Source organism: Danaus plexippus, chromosome 20 (genome assembly GCF_018135715.1).
Source record: "Danaus plexippus chromosome 20, MEX_DaPlex, whole genome shotgun sequence".
Classification (NCBI taxonomy): Eukaryota; Metazoa; Arthropoda; class Insecta; order Lepidoptera; family Nymphalidae; genus Danaus; species Danaus plexippus.
The window spans coordinates 1,833,959-1,848,913 of record NC_083550.1 but is presented as its reverse complement, the minus strand read 5'-3'; the positions used below and the strand labels follow the sequence as shown (position 1 = coordinate 1,848,913).

Genomic DNA, 14,955 nt, shown 5'->3' with positions numbered 1-14,955 from the left:
GGCAGGAAAATATATAAATGTAGTTGAAAACGAATTGTTGCACTTCGTAACGTTGCGTTCAATTTTTATAATCAAATTCCTCGTGCTTTATTAATTGCTTCCGTGCTTAATTGCTGAGCCATTAAATTAACAAAAGTACAACAAAATAATATACTTATAATTTATAGTACTCTCTCAAAACTATCCGAGTTAAGAACCATCATTCCAGTATGTTTATACTCAATACAAAAACAAAAATCACTTAATATCACACTCTATTTAACTTCTATTTTTAAATGAATATTAGAAAAGTTTACACAAAACAAATTCAGATTGTTAATTTAGTTTAAATAAAACATTTAAATTCTTCACAACTTATGTGTATTTCCAAAATAATTATTAAAGATAGTGATTGTGTGATATAGACAAATACTTTGCTCACACGTTTTAATTATAATCTGTATTTTCTTCAAGACTATTTTGTATCGCTGTAATAACACGTTGAAAACTAATTTAATATAATAGAAGGATAAAAATAAATTTTGTATTCTGAAATTTTCTTTTAAAGAACATATTTTTGAACTGTATTTAGAATGACTTTGTATAGTTAATGTTTGTTTTAATATGTATTACTTTCACTTTAAGGAATTACAGAGAATATATATTATTATTACTATTTTGTTAAAGAGATTGTAAATAATTCCATATCGATACTTCGTGTTTGACATCACTAATTTTTAAAAGCATTCCCATATACCAACATTAGTCGCTAAGTTGATTCGCATCGAACATTGATTACTTTTTATTCTGTGAGAACTATGTTTTAAAAACTTTTAAAGTATTATAGAGTACTAAATAACTTTTAAAATATTAATAATATATTTTCAAGAGAGTAATAATACTGTGACGAGGAAATATAATGTTAGTAATTCATTTGATAAACATCTTTACATCCGCAACAAATTGCAGGCACAGGTTGAATCCAAAATGGTGGTCGTTTGTTGTGGCTTTCAAGTGAATTGTTAAATATTGAAACTTCGTAAGTACTTATACAAGAAATTTGCTGCATTGATTTAAATTGTATAAACCTTTACGGTCATGGGTTAATTTTTGTTCCTATTTATAGGCAAAGTAAAAAGTATTCCTGCTTTTTTTCACTTACATAGGATTAAATCATTTGCCGTAGTCATAAAAATACTTTATTTTATAATAAAAATGCTTATGATATTAAGAAAGTAAATTAAGAAATATTTTATTGAAAAAACACATGGACTAGGCATTCAAAAACCCAAAATAACCGCGTATAAAAGATAAAGAAATAAGCGCGGGATATGTAGCTTGAATATGTTTAGCGTCAACTGCATTCTAATTGTAAATAGTAAGTTGCAAAGACATATAATTTAGTTTCACCTTATTTTTGTTTATTTCTCCAATTAATATAAACAAATAATTGATTTGGATATGTCACTTAATTCTTGTTACTTATAACCTTAAAATATTGCCGGGCGCGGCAAGTATGCGGTAAAAACAATGGGTTTACTTTTTTATTTACAAGGCTTAAATTATTTTACAGATGCGTGTTATGTTTTGAGTGTTTCCAATAATCTAATTGGACCAGAATGGATGAAAAAGAAATACCTGAGAATCTCGGTGAAAACGACAATGAGACCGGTGATGGGATAAATACGACTGACATAAAAGAAGTAAGCGAAAATAATTGTACTAAAAGTGAAGAAAATAGTGAATGTGGACCAAGTGAACCTAATAGTATACAAAATCATCTAGAATGTGACGTTATCAAAAGTGATATTGTAGAAAAGAGTGAAAAATGTGACGAACAAGGTGATGTAGAAGTATCTGTCAGTGTTGGTGATGATACAAAAGATATAGGAGAGATTCAAAAAGGTATGTCTGTGATCATAATTTATATTTATACCCATTGTATTATTATATTTTGTTATATATTTATAGAACTAAAATAAACTGTATAATTTTATATAATTATGTAAGTATTCTGATGAAAAGTACACTTTATATTGTATTTGAATATAGTGAATAAATTTATGAGGAAGAATTATGTTGATATTCCTTGTTTAAATTTAAAAATATATATAAAAGTATTGATTAAAATTTTACTATGAAAATTTATCTTAAAGTATAGAATAGATAAAAAGTTGCTAAGTCTTTAGATATCATAAATAATGTAATATAAATATATTTTAGAGGAACTTCAAGAAATCTCAGAATTAGACAATGAATCAGTAGAGCCAGAAAAAGAAATACAAGATTTAGAAAAGCAAGTTTTAGACTCAGATTCAAAACATGATGTCCCTCTGGAGAAACCTAGCTTGTGTGATGCTAATGAAGGAGTTTCTAAATCTGAAATTAGTGAAGAGCTTGTTGTTAACAATGCCACAGACCCCACTGTATCAAAAGAACTATTGGAAGAAGATAGTGCAGTTACAAAATTAGAGACTGATGAAACCCGCAATGCTGAATGTATAGAGGACATAAAATTAAGTATTGACAACCCTGATACTGAAAATTCTGAATGTATAGAAAACATAAAATCAAATATTGACAACCCTGACACTGAAAATAAAAGTCCTAATATAGAAAGTATAACAAAAGAACCGAGTCAAGAACATGCAAATGAGGCTAATGAAGAGGATTATGAAAAAAGGGAGGTCGGCAAACCCGAGTTTGAAACAGCCCCTAATGTGTCTATGGATGATCACCACGAAGATCATACACAGGTGATAATATGAATATGTACATATATTTTTATATTTAAGTATGAATTTATCTGTAGTGTAATGTTTATCATCTCTACTTACAGGCTCTAGACCCATTTGATGCTCTTTTGAAAGACCGAACAGATGCAGCGGAAACATCAGAGACAGCCACTCAAGCTGATTTGTCCTCAATTAATATAGATGATGATGATCACCACAACGCCGATGATGCCCATGATATGATTCCTGATGATGAAGATGAACATCATCCGGGTAAAGTCTTCCTAGATATTTAACTAGAATATTGAAATAAATGCACGGGACAGAAGAAAATAAAGATTGATTCAAATTACTATAAAGTAATCAAAAATATAGTATTTTTATTGTTCTAGAATGGATATAATTTTTCATGATGCTGGCAGATTCAATTTATAAAATCTGGAATATGGCATCTTTCTTCACTTTGGCATATATTTCCAATATAAGGTGTAGCTTTTTCCAACAATATATATAATATAAAAAATCTTTATATCTATCCTCAGACGATGAGAGTGGAATACCAGTTATAACAGAGCAACCAGGAGCTGATGAAGAGGTATGCTTGTTACCCGACACCGAAAGAGAAATATCTGAGGCTGATAAAGCGGCTGCTGAAAAGGTTTTAGCTGAGAAGAGAAAAAGAGATGAAGGTATCTATCAAATCACAATAACAAATGGGTTAATCAAATATCGTCAATGGTACTATGATTCCAATGGCTAATGGGTGCAATGATACCAAAATTTAAATAATTTAATTTAATTTAAATCCTAAATTACAATTAATTGGTTCGACTATATTGTACTACGGGTGAATATATAGTGACACAATATTCTAAAAGAAATATACACGGAACTGCTGAGTCAGACCCGCGTAGAATGAACAATTTTACATAGAAGTTATGTAGCAACCTGCGAAAACACCGTAATCCTCTTATTATTTAATTAACTATGACTATAACACTATGTAGATATGGTATGTGACATACATTTTTTGCTATACTTTTTGTTATATTGTTTTCAAACAGAAAACAAATTAGTATCAATTGTGAATATGTGTATGCATAAAGTATAACTGAAACTGCTTCATGTCGTGATGTTTAACCAATGATTACTTAATATATATAATAATTACAAATCTAAACTTATCTTAATTGACTGGAAGGAAGAATAAACCTATCATTCATAGTGCTGGAATACATGTTCTGGCATCAATTATTGATATACAGAAAATAAATATTGTGACTATAAAATCACGTTAAATCATCATTTCAGAAGCTGCACTTGCAGAATTGGCTATGCCCAAAGAGGAAGCTGAAGCGAGTGAATCTAATGAAGGTGTTGCAGAAGAACAGGTGCAGGAAGATGTAAACGAAAGTCTGGAAGGGGAGGGGGAGGGGGAGTCTGAAATATCCACGGGAGATGCTTCACAGGATAATGTAGGGGGTGAGTTGTGGAATATATTTTAAAATTCACCTGTATATACAAGCATTTTGTGAATAATGAACCAAGCTTTGCAAGTAAAAGCGCACATTAAACTACAACAGATGGCGCTACAAAAAAATTCTTGTAAACTAAAAAGATTTTTATAGTTTTAGAATTTAATTCCATAGAATATGCATATAAAAACATATGGTTAACTGTATAGCTTCTTAATTGAAGTGTAAATTTTGTAGCAAACTTGTTGCAAGACCTGATGTAAAGGCTGCAGTCATTCAATTTAACAAGATTTTCTATAGATTGGCAGCAAAAACAAAACTGAAATCTGGCTACATTTTTTTGATTTAGAAAAGAAAACTTTCAATAGACACAATTATTGTAATATAAAAAATATTTACAAAATCTGCATTTATTAGTAGGCATGTTTGTGTAATATTAAATAAGTGCCCCTATAATGCAGAAAAATACTATGAAGTGAAGATTCTATTTTGAATAAATGTATTCGAGAAAAATTCACTTTTAATATCGATTTCATGCGAAAGAAGTTACGTAAATAAGGATTTTTATAACTGTTTCAGAAAAAGAAAACGATCAGGAAGATGCAGTCGATTACGAACAGGAAGAGCCAGAACCTAACTCAATTCGACAAATAAGCGCCACCGACTCCGTCTGTGTACAGTGTAACGAAGAGAAGTCATGTCAGTACAGATATTCAGACAAAGACGGAGCCGTACATTATATATGCGTTCTCAGTTGTGTTAAATTGTTCCAAGCGGCGCACGCGGGGCAGTACATCGTTGTAAATAAAAAATATATGGTCGAAGAAATTGCACCCAAAATACTGACGTGCTCGGAATGCGAGGAGAAAAAGACATGCTACTTTTATTACAACTTCGACGGCGAAGACACGAACTACTGTTCAGTAGAGTGTCTGCACAGCATGATGGCGGATGAAAGAGACAAGTACACGTTCAAAAGACGAAGGATCACCGTCGAGGAAAAGTCGCCCAAGGAAGATCAATGTTGCGTCTGTGAGAGCACCAAGGAGTGTATATATAGTTTGACGCGCTACGGACAACAACTTTGGATTTGTGAACAAACATGCCTCAGGGCGATCAATTGTAAAGAAAACGGCAGGTATTTATTGAGAAAGAAGAGAGTGCAACGAGTGCAAGCACAAAAACCCGTCAAGACTAATCCGCCCCTGCTGAAACTCAAAGTTATTAGTAATGCGACTGATAAATATTTAGACGAGGCTTACAAAGTGCAAGGAAAGACGCCGGCGATGGTTCAAGCGGCCAGGGAAGAGAGGGAACGGACGTTTATAAGGTCTTGCATGAATTGTCACATGATCCTCAATAATGAGGAAAAAATGCTAACGTGGGAAGCTATGGACTATTGTAACGAGACATGTCTGGGAAGATATCAGAATAAATTCGGTTCCAAATGCACCAATTGCAAAGTGCACGTGCAGCATACGAGCATAGGGAAGTACTGCGTCAGGTTCGGATATAATATACGACAGTTCTGTAACTCGGCGTGTTTGGAGGACTTCAAAAAGGGTTTGAAAATTTGTTGTTACTGTCAGAAAGATATATCGGACGGCAGTCAAGGGTTCCTAGCGCCGGTGGGCGACAAGGGCCAGTTCAAAGACTTCTGTTCGCAGCTATGTATGGAGAAGTTCGACAAGATGAGCAAGAACCCAGTTCCTAGGCCTGTTTGGGCGAAGTGCGCGGTCTGTTCGCTGGAGAAAGCTACCACAATCGAGGTGGAAGTCGCTCCCGATGAATCACAAAGACTGTGCTCCGATCCTTGTTTTGCTGCTTTCAAATTCGTCAACAACATTTTCCCTGGTATGTGAAACTAACATCATTATTTATTAACTCATCTATTTATTTATGCGAAAACATACAGCTTATATTACAATAAATTATTTCGGTAGGGTCAAAACAATTCGCTAGAACAGTTTCCACAGTTTTTTTGACATGGACTGCATTATCAGAAATACCTTACATTAGAAAAAAAAAAACAAATACAGTAAGAAAATTCAACGAGGAGTATCAGACATGCAATTTACTGCAATAATCATTTATAAGAAAAAGAAAAAAAATAATAAAATAAAAACAATAAAATTATATATACAATAATAATTACAAAAAAAGTACATCTGAATCGTATTTTACATTATATTATTTAAATAGTTCTTTAAACTACAAATAAAATTAAAGATATTCGGATAAAAATTTTTCATTCTCCTTTTTATTCTCTTATAAACGTTATATTTTTATAGGATAATATTTTTTTTGCTCCAGATCAGTGCCGATGGTGTAAAATATATTTTGAGAGGAAAATAAGTCAATTTTTTACGATATACGAGGGTTCATCACCCCAGTGTTTCTGTTCCAAGTCCTGTATGAATATCTATATAAGTAATTCTAGGCACATAGTACCCTGTAACTGGTGCAAAGTTAAAAAGTACAATTTCGATATGATCAAACGCGTCCAACCCAACGGCCAGGACATTATGATGTGCTCCGTAAACTGCCTGAATCTATATCAAGTGTCCATCAACGCTGTGTCCTCGAGGAGGTAATGATGACACTATTTAAATTTAATAATTTAAATTAATTGTTGATTTAATTGTATTAAACTTTGGTCGATAGAACGAAATGTGACCTGTGCAAGAATTCTGCTCTGGCTCAATATCACCTCACCATGTCCGACGCCACAGTCCGAAACTTCTGTACATACCAGTGTGTGATGACATTCCAGGTGAGGTGTTATATACAAGTAATTAGTATTACATTGTAATGATAACAAAAATAATACTTTGATCCTTCCATTCTTGGTTAAAGTGATTCTTCGCTGTATTTAACGCTCAAGCAGACAATTTTGACCTAATGCGACAATGTTAATGTTCAGTTAATTTAAAAGTATACTGAGTTTATACATACATCTTATAATGTATGATTTTAAGTGACCAACATAAGACGTAATAATATTTCAGGGACAATATTCAAAACAACCGGCCCCGTTAATGTCTGGAGATTCTATCGACCAACAGAAAGCCGTTCCCACGGGCGCCCCCAGGCGCACGTATAACGCGAACACTCACAAAAATAACAGTAAGTGCAACCATTGCCTTAGCTCAGCGATCCCCAAACTATTTCTGACAACTGACCCCTTTTCCAAAGTGAACTGTTACCCTCGGTGTCGATAGCGACCACTTTGGAAATCCCTGCCTTAGCTCATTAAACCTATGTAACGGAACGTGTATGATTTTATTTCGCGATCTAATTAGTTTCTTACATTTTTTTCTGGAACTAACTTGCAGTAACCGGGTTCACGTGCAGTGGAGATAAAAGTGTCTGTCAGTTGTTGTTTTTTGTCATTTATCAATGATTTCTTAATTTCTTCAAGTTTATTAAAATAGATTAGTAGAATTCAGATATCATAGTTTAATTGATAATGTATACTAACGGAAGCCTTACATGTCATTAATTGATTTCTCAATTAGGTTTTGATCCAGATCTTAAATAAATATTTTGTGCTAACCTCGAAGGATTTCTAGCGTAACTTATAATAAACTTGTCGTCCTAGAAATTTAATCATCCACTGTATATACCTTTAAAATATATCTAGTCACTCCAAGGACTAATCCGAACAAAAAAAACTCAACTAAATATTATTAATATATCATAGAGAACAGAAATTTTAGAACTCTCGGATGTAAATGTTTAATAAAAAAAACTTAATTGAAATTAATGACATATTTTCAGCTATGAAGTGTCAAAACCGATCCGGTTCAGGCATGCCGGTGATATCCAACGTGCAGTCATTAGCTGCGCCGCCGCCTCTAGTGCCTACGAACGCTCGCAACAAGACCAAACGAGTAACACCCGAGGAGAACGCGGCGGAGCCCGCCATCCCGCAACCGCCTAGACCGCCCACACCCCCACCACCGCCCCCCAAGATATACAACCACGTGATCGTCAAGACCCTCCCGCCACAGGAAGTCGCCAACAAAGCCACTATGTCCAAACCCATGATGGTGTCCAAAGGAGTGTCGTGTAGACCCCATCCATGTACGAAAGAGTGTCAGACAGACCCCAGCCTGGAGCGTCGTGTTCTGATACCGGTTCCAGTTCCTATATACGTTCCGGTCCCCTGTGTGATGTGGTCGCTTCCGTTTCCGGTCCCCGTGCCCATACCGATTCCCATACCGACGCCGGTGTTCATACCAACTACGAGGAATTCGGCTAAGGGCATAATGAAAGAAATTAATAAGATCCATGACAAAATGCCGACGGATCCCTTCGAGGCTGAACTACTGATGATGGCGGAGATGGTGGCGGGAGACAAGAAGAAGGATCACAGCGACTCGGACACCGAGGACGAGAACGGTCTCTATAAACTTTTATAATAACTTTGTGTCTCAACTTAAAGATATAAGATGTAATATATTTTTCACGTATTTAAGATCACCATTGAATCCTTTTTTAAAATCGTTCATAGTGAATTTGTTTCTTTAATAAGAATGCCGGATGTCTAAACAGTTTGTATGTCTCCCAATATCTGTAGTAAAGCGGTTTCTTTATTTTTGTAGACATAAAATATTTTCTAAAAGAAAAGAGGTGAAGTTTAAAGCAATACCTATAGCATAGTATATTATAGTAGATTATAAATATCCCATGTAGGTGTCCAAATGAGTAATACAGTATAAGTCTTGAGAGAAACAGAAATAAAAAATAAATATTACCTTATGACTAATAAAGAAATACATTCAACAGAGGAAGGTTTCAGTCCGGTGGCCGGTATGGACGGTAACAATGCGTTCGGCGAGGACGTGCTGCAGATGGCATTGAAAATGGCCACCGAGTACGAAGACCAGCCCGTGGACCTGGAGTCAGCTATGACCGCCAACACCATCACACCCAGCTCACATCCCGGAATGCCAGGTGAGGATAACTCGTGGCATTAGGTCGTGGCATTAATAGCGTTCAAGCATAAGTGAAATTTGTTGAAGATCTCTTTATGGAATACATTTTAAATATGACATCGACTACTCTATAATATAATCAATGATTTTATTGTTCTACAATCTGTTATGATTATCTTAGTGTTTTAATGAATATGAAAGGAAAAACACATTTATGTCGTTATAACATTTCTAGTTGTCTAATGGTGTGACTTGGCGCTTATCTAAATCAGTTTCAAGAACATTATGTACGCAATATATACTAATAAACATTTTGTTAGCAAATTTTATTGATTATATGCTCTAGACATATGTTTTGTAAAAATTGTTGTAACTATCGATGTGAGTTGTATATAACTGCTAATATTTATATATTAACTGTAGGTCTAGAAGGCGAGGGCATGCACCAGCACCATATGATGGTACTGGAACAGCAGCGCGCTGTGGCGGCCCTGCGCGCATCTAGCGTGGGCGGCGTGGGCGTGGGCGGTGTGGGTGTAGGCGTGGGCGTTGCTCGGAAACGAGCGCCCGCGGTTGCGCCTCGTGGGCGACCCTCCAAGCGACGGCGGGAGCCAGCGCCCGCGCCGCCGCCCGACCCGCCTCGCGAACCACAGGAGAAACCGGATGCTAATATGTGTCTTAAGGTATAACACAACAATCTTTATAAAAATTATACTGTCTTAGAAAAATAAGGTCGATATAGAGTCGGCGTTGAAGTGTCAGTTTATTTATTCCTCTAGTTCATTCACCACATCACATTACAGTAACATGTAGTTTTAATACATAACACAATAAAATGGATCGGTATATTGCTTGAATTAACTCTTACTGACGTCACAAACTAATTTGTTGTAAACGTGGTTATATTGTTACAAACTATACATGGTACCCGTCCTTAGCTGTCTTATATATTTCTTATTTATTTTTTACGTCTATTTATATATGTAATTATTTTCTTATCTTGTGTTCCATTCGCTAATGTTTAAGTTATTATGTAACAAAAGACTGAGCACACATTACTAACTAACATCCATATTTCCACATCTATCATTATTAATTCTTATCTTGTTTACAGTACACTTTCGGCGTCAACGCGTGGAAGCAATGGGTGATGACGAAGAACGCAGAAATAGAGAAGAGTTCGATAAGACGAAAACCTTTTAAATCTGAAATATTACAGCTGACGGCCGACGAGTTGAACTATTCCCTTTGTTTGTTTGTTAAAGAGGTGCGGAAACCTAACGGCAGTGAATACGCACCGGACACTATTTATTATTTGGTTTTAGGTGAGTTTTAGTTTTCTTAAATCAAATATTAATTGAAATATATATTTTTTTATTACATTAAGCATTAATTATTTCTTTGTCGCCAGGAATTCAACAGTATCTGTTTGAAAACGGTAGGATAGACAATATATTCACGGATCCATATTACGAAAAGTTCACCGACTGTTTGGACGAAGTTGCTAGAAAATTTTCAGTTTTATATAACGATTCCCGTAAGTGCTGACGTCAGTGATTATATAGCCCACATAGTATATATATGTTTTAATCTATTTGTATACCTCGCAGAGTACATCGTGACCCGTGTGGAGGAGGAGCACCTCTGGGAGAGTAAACAACTCGGCGCACACTCTCCACACGTGCTGTTGTCAACTCTAATGTTCTTTAACACCAAACATTTTAATCTAGTAGTGAGTATACTACTATATATATATATATATGTGTGTGTGTATTGCCTTAGCTTTTCATGAGTACAATTTTATATAAAACTATACTTTGACACGCTCACATCTCATCTTTCCATAATAAATCTTGTTAAAAGTAATCGAAACGTCGAGTATAATGAAAAATATTATAAAAACTACAAGAAATTAAAAAATATATATCTTTATTAAGTATATATGGTCATTCCATTTTAATTCTTATTGTTTGTATTACTCGTAAATCTTATATAATAAAATTTTCCGCGTATGTATATTAAAATCTCGCATTAAATAACAATTTATATGTCATAGACGGTAGAGGAACACATGCAATTATCATTCTCACATATAATGAAGCACTGGAAGCGAAATCCCAACCAGCCGGGACAAGCCAAAATACCCGGCTCTAGGAACGTTCTGCTCAGATTCTACCCTCCACAGTCAGCTCTAGGTATGATATCAAACAATTCTTCTAATATTACAATGTTAATTAGTTAATAATTGTATATTAAAATTTTACGTTTATAATTGACAGAGGCGAATTCAAGAAAAAAGAAAGTTTATGAACAACAAGAGAATGAGGAGAACCCGCTGAGATGTCCCGTTAAATTATATGAATTTTATATATCGAAATGGTATGTTTGAGCAATGATTGAGAAATTATCATTTAATATGTCTTTTAAAATTAATTTCTTATAATAACATGACATTATTTTACTCCTGATAATAAATCTTACTTCAATTAAATCGATTTGTGATTTAAAAGGAAAATATTCGTGTTTATCATCATTAAACGAAATTTCTAAATATATTTTTTTTACTGTTTAATAGTCAGCAGCGGAACAGAACGTAAAGTATTTATAATGAGTGTTTTTTGTACATTTTTCCTCAGTCCCGAGTCAGTCCGTACAAGAAACGACGTATTCTATCTACAGCCCGAGCGTTCCTGTGTTCCTGACTCGCCGGTGTGGTACTCCACACAGCCTCTCAGTAGAGCAGCACTCGCTAAGATGTTACACAGAGTTAAGATGGTTAAAGAGATAAACATCGCACTGCTCACCAGCTAAGGTTACTGACTTTTGTGGAACATACATACTATTTGACAATGTTTTGCATATGGAGATATATTATTATTAATTACTAAGAAAAACTATGACAATTAGATATAAAAAGCCGCCTGAATATGGGTGTTAAAATAGTCTCCAGAAACTGTCTTAATATTGTCATAGCTGTTCTCTGAAAGTTAAATGATAACTCAATGTAGTCTTGCCCTTAAAGAGTTGAAGATAACGCCCCCTTGTGTGCGCTGCAGGCCTGAAGGGGGCGGTAAGAGACGGGAGGGGAGTAAGAAAGAAATAGAGAACTGGGGGGTGATTTGTAATTTCATTTAGCTAAAATAAATTTTATGGAACCCCTGATGTAGTCTACCAATACTAGGTAATAGGAATTATTGATTTATATTTATTAATGAAATCAGTCTAAATTGTCAACAATTTAGACTGATTTCATTCACGAATTTATTTATATTAATAAAATGATGTCGTTATGAGATGAAACGATTCTCAGTTTGTACATATAATATAATATAATAATACTACTTGTATACATTTATTATTGTTTGGAGATTGTAAATATTATAATAAAATATTATCTTTACAGATTTCACAGTACGACCATACGTCGTCTATAAAATTAAATTGGCAGCCAGTCCTAAGGCAGTTTCGTGGAGCGTCAATCAAACTTTCGGGATGTGTCGCGACAGTAGTTTCCATACGGTTGCAATGTTGGATACAATGTATATTTTTTCTACTTTGTATATCAGTCTGTGAATGAACGCTTCGACATAATGCAACATTGTTTATGATAGATTTTTTTTTTTATAACGTTGCCATGTGTTAGACGCGCCAGTGTTCCGTGCTGGTGTGTACAGATTCTTTGTTTAATCTCATTTTTATTGGAACATATACAAACAATGAAACATGTCTAATACACAAATTAGTTGAATACATATTTATCATTGTGATTGTTTTTAGTTTGAAACGTTGAAAATTGTAAATACCGACGCCAGGCGGATGCAACATTCGATAGCTGGAAATGTACATAGATACATTTTTATTATTTAACTGTAAAGTTGTAATAAGTTCATAAAATTAATTTTCCACGGTGTCAGGACGTGAATTTATCGAATTCGTGTAATATTGGATTATATTATGACGGATCTAGTGATAAGCAAAAAAATTCCAAGATTATAGTGAGGTACGATGCACACTTATGTTGTATTGGCATCGTTTTATAAATCGTAAATAAATAATATTCTCACACATTGACATTTTTATTGAAATGAATATTAATATAAGTGAGAAGTCATATTCATATATTTTAAGTTTATTATAAGAGTCAGTTGAGAGGTTGAGGTAGTTTATTACTGAGTAAAAAAAAAATACTGATTCTCGTAAACATTGTTTTATTTACTTAACTCCTTTAAGTAAGTATGAATAAAAAATGTATTCAAGACTACCTCGTGAATGGAAAGTTTGTACGTGGCTGTGTATTTGTAAATTATAGGTTCAAAAACTACCAAATTTTCTTGGTGGAATATTGTACGTTACCTAAATTCTGAGATTATAAAGAAGCAATTTGTATCCCACCAAACCTTACAGAAAGGAAGTAGAGGATCAGGTAAAAAGTGCCCGTGAATTGAAATACCTTATCCCAATTTGGATGTTTTTAAGTAGCCAGAGGCCTTTGAACCGTCAAGACAGATCTAATGACGTTAAATTGACCAATGTCATTGTAATCAAATTAAAACTTAATAATATTTTTTTATTATATTTCCGCAGTGTGGTTTTGAATTTCGCAGTAATAACTAGAACGAGCTTTAAAAGTAATTTATTTTCTTAGTTCTGTTTGATCGGATTAAAAATTTGTCAATAAAGATTTACCACGTGACTTCATAGTCCATGGTCTATGAAGTCACTTGGAAATTATAGGTAATTTAAAACTCTACAGCAATAAAAGTATCAAATAATTTCAATAGTAAAAGGATTCATAAATTAGATAGAAAAGTAATTGTTTTCTTAAAAGACATAATAAACATACTAGGTAATAAAGACATTTTGAGGTCAAAAAAGACATCTTGTCGAAAATTTTCTCCGAAATTGATTTTTTAAATTATAATTAGTAATAACGAAAGAAATATAAAGTGACTAACCATTTGCAATTGAACTTTCTGAAGACAAAAATAAAATATATACTAATAAAACAGACTGCTGCAAACAAAGTACACCATGCATTCGAAATAACGAAAGTATTACAAGCAATAACCTTGAGATTGAAATTTAAGCCATCAGCTTAAAAAAGAAATACAAACAAATCTAGTCAATAAAAATATTGTATAAAGGCTAATTTACTTTAGTTCTTAATTATTCTAAAGTCAGTTAGAAAAAAAAGAAAATTTTATCTTAAATATAAAATATTGATGCAAGAGACACAAATAACTCTTCTTTCTAGATACATAATTTGAATTCTTAGTTTTTTTCTAAAACATATTTTTTTAGCTTCTAAACCTTGATATTTATTAATTTTTATTATTATACTCAGTATATTATATCCACTTGCCAAACGCTTTGAACGTAGTGAAGCGCCGGATCTATCGATATTTTTTGTTGGGACGTCTTTAGGATTACTACAGATATCATTCAGCTTAATTTTCAAATAAGGTTTCTATGAAAATGTATTATTTTTTTTGCTCAAGTAAATAGAATTGTAATTTTTTACATCCTTTTTGTTTAATAATATAAAGATGACTGTAAGAGTAAACTGCTTCTTGGAGTGATTCATTTACTTTTAAAGAATATAAGTTTGAATTATATCAGTAAATATTATTTAACACACATTAAATTTTTTCAGCCTCGGCAACAAATAGCTTTGTTTGAAGTGTTCACTAATTTATCAATCGTATGAATGAATGAGTGTAGTACGCACTATGATTTCATGCGGACTTAAAATATATAGGTGGCAAGAAAACGAACTAATCGGATCCCTCTGTCTAACTTACTGATATGCCTATTTGCGACAGTAGT

At 33.5% G+C, this 14,955-nt stretch overlaps 1 protein-coding gene across 1 annotated transcript; it reads left to right on the top strand.

Annotated features, from left to right (window-relative positions):
- Nucleotides 1-807: 807 nt before the first annotated feature.
- On the top strand, nucleotides 808-13,330 carry LOC116773831 (zinc finger MYM-type protein 3). The gene is made up of 20 exons (XM_061523786.1): nucleotides 808-1,018; nucleotides 1,553-1,884; nucleotides 2,203-2,735; nucleotides 2,819-2,987; nucleotides 3,257-3,403; nucleotides 4,026-4,196; nucleotides 4,769-6,043; nucleotides 6,503-6,779; nucleotides 6,854-6,962; nucleotides 7,198-7,315; nucleotides 7,970-8,593; nucleotides 8,981-9,148; nucleotides 9,553-9,812; nucleotides 10,244-10,454; nucleotides 10,541-10,666; nucleotides 10,740-10,861; nucleotides 11,186-11,324; nucleotides 11,409-11,508; nucleotides 11,766-11,941; nucleotides 12,533-13,330. Exons 2-19 carry the CDS (start codon nucleotides 1,599-1,601, stop codon nucleotides 11,938-11,940), a joined length of 5,010 nt encoding a protein of 1,669 aa, XP_061379770.1. The 5' UTR covers nucleotides 808-1,018; nucleotides 1,553-1,598; the 3' UTR covers nucleotide 11,941; nucleotides 12,533-13,330.
- The last annotated feature ends 1,625 nt before the right edge of the window (nucleotides 13,331-14,955 follow it).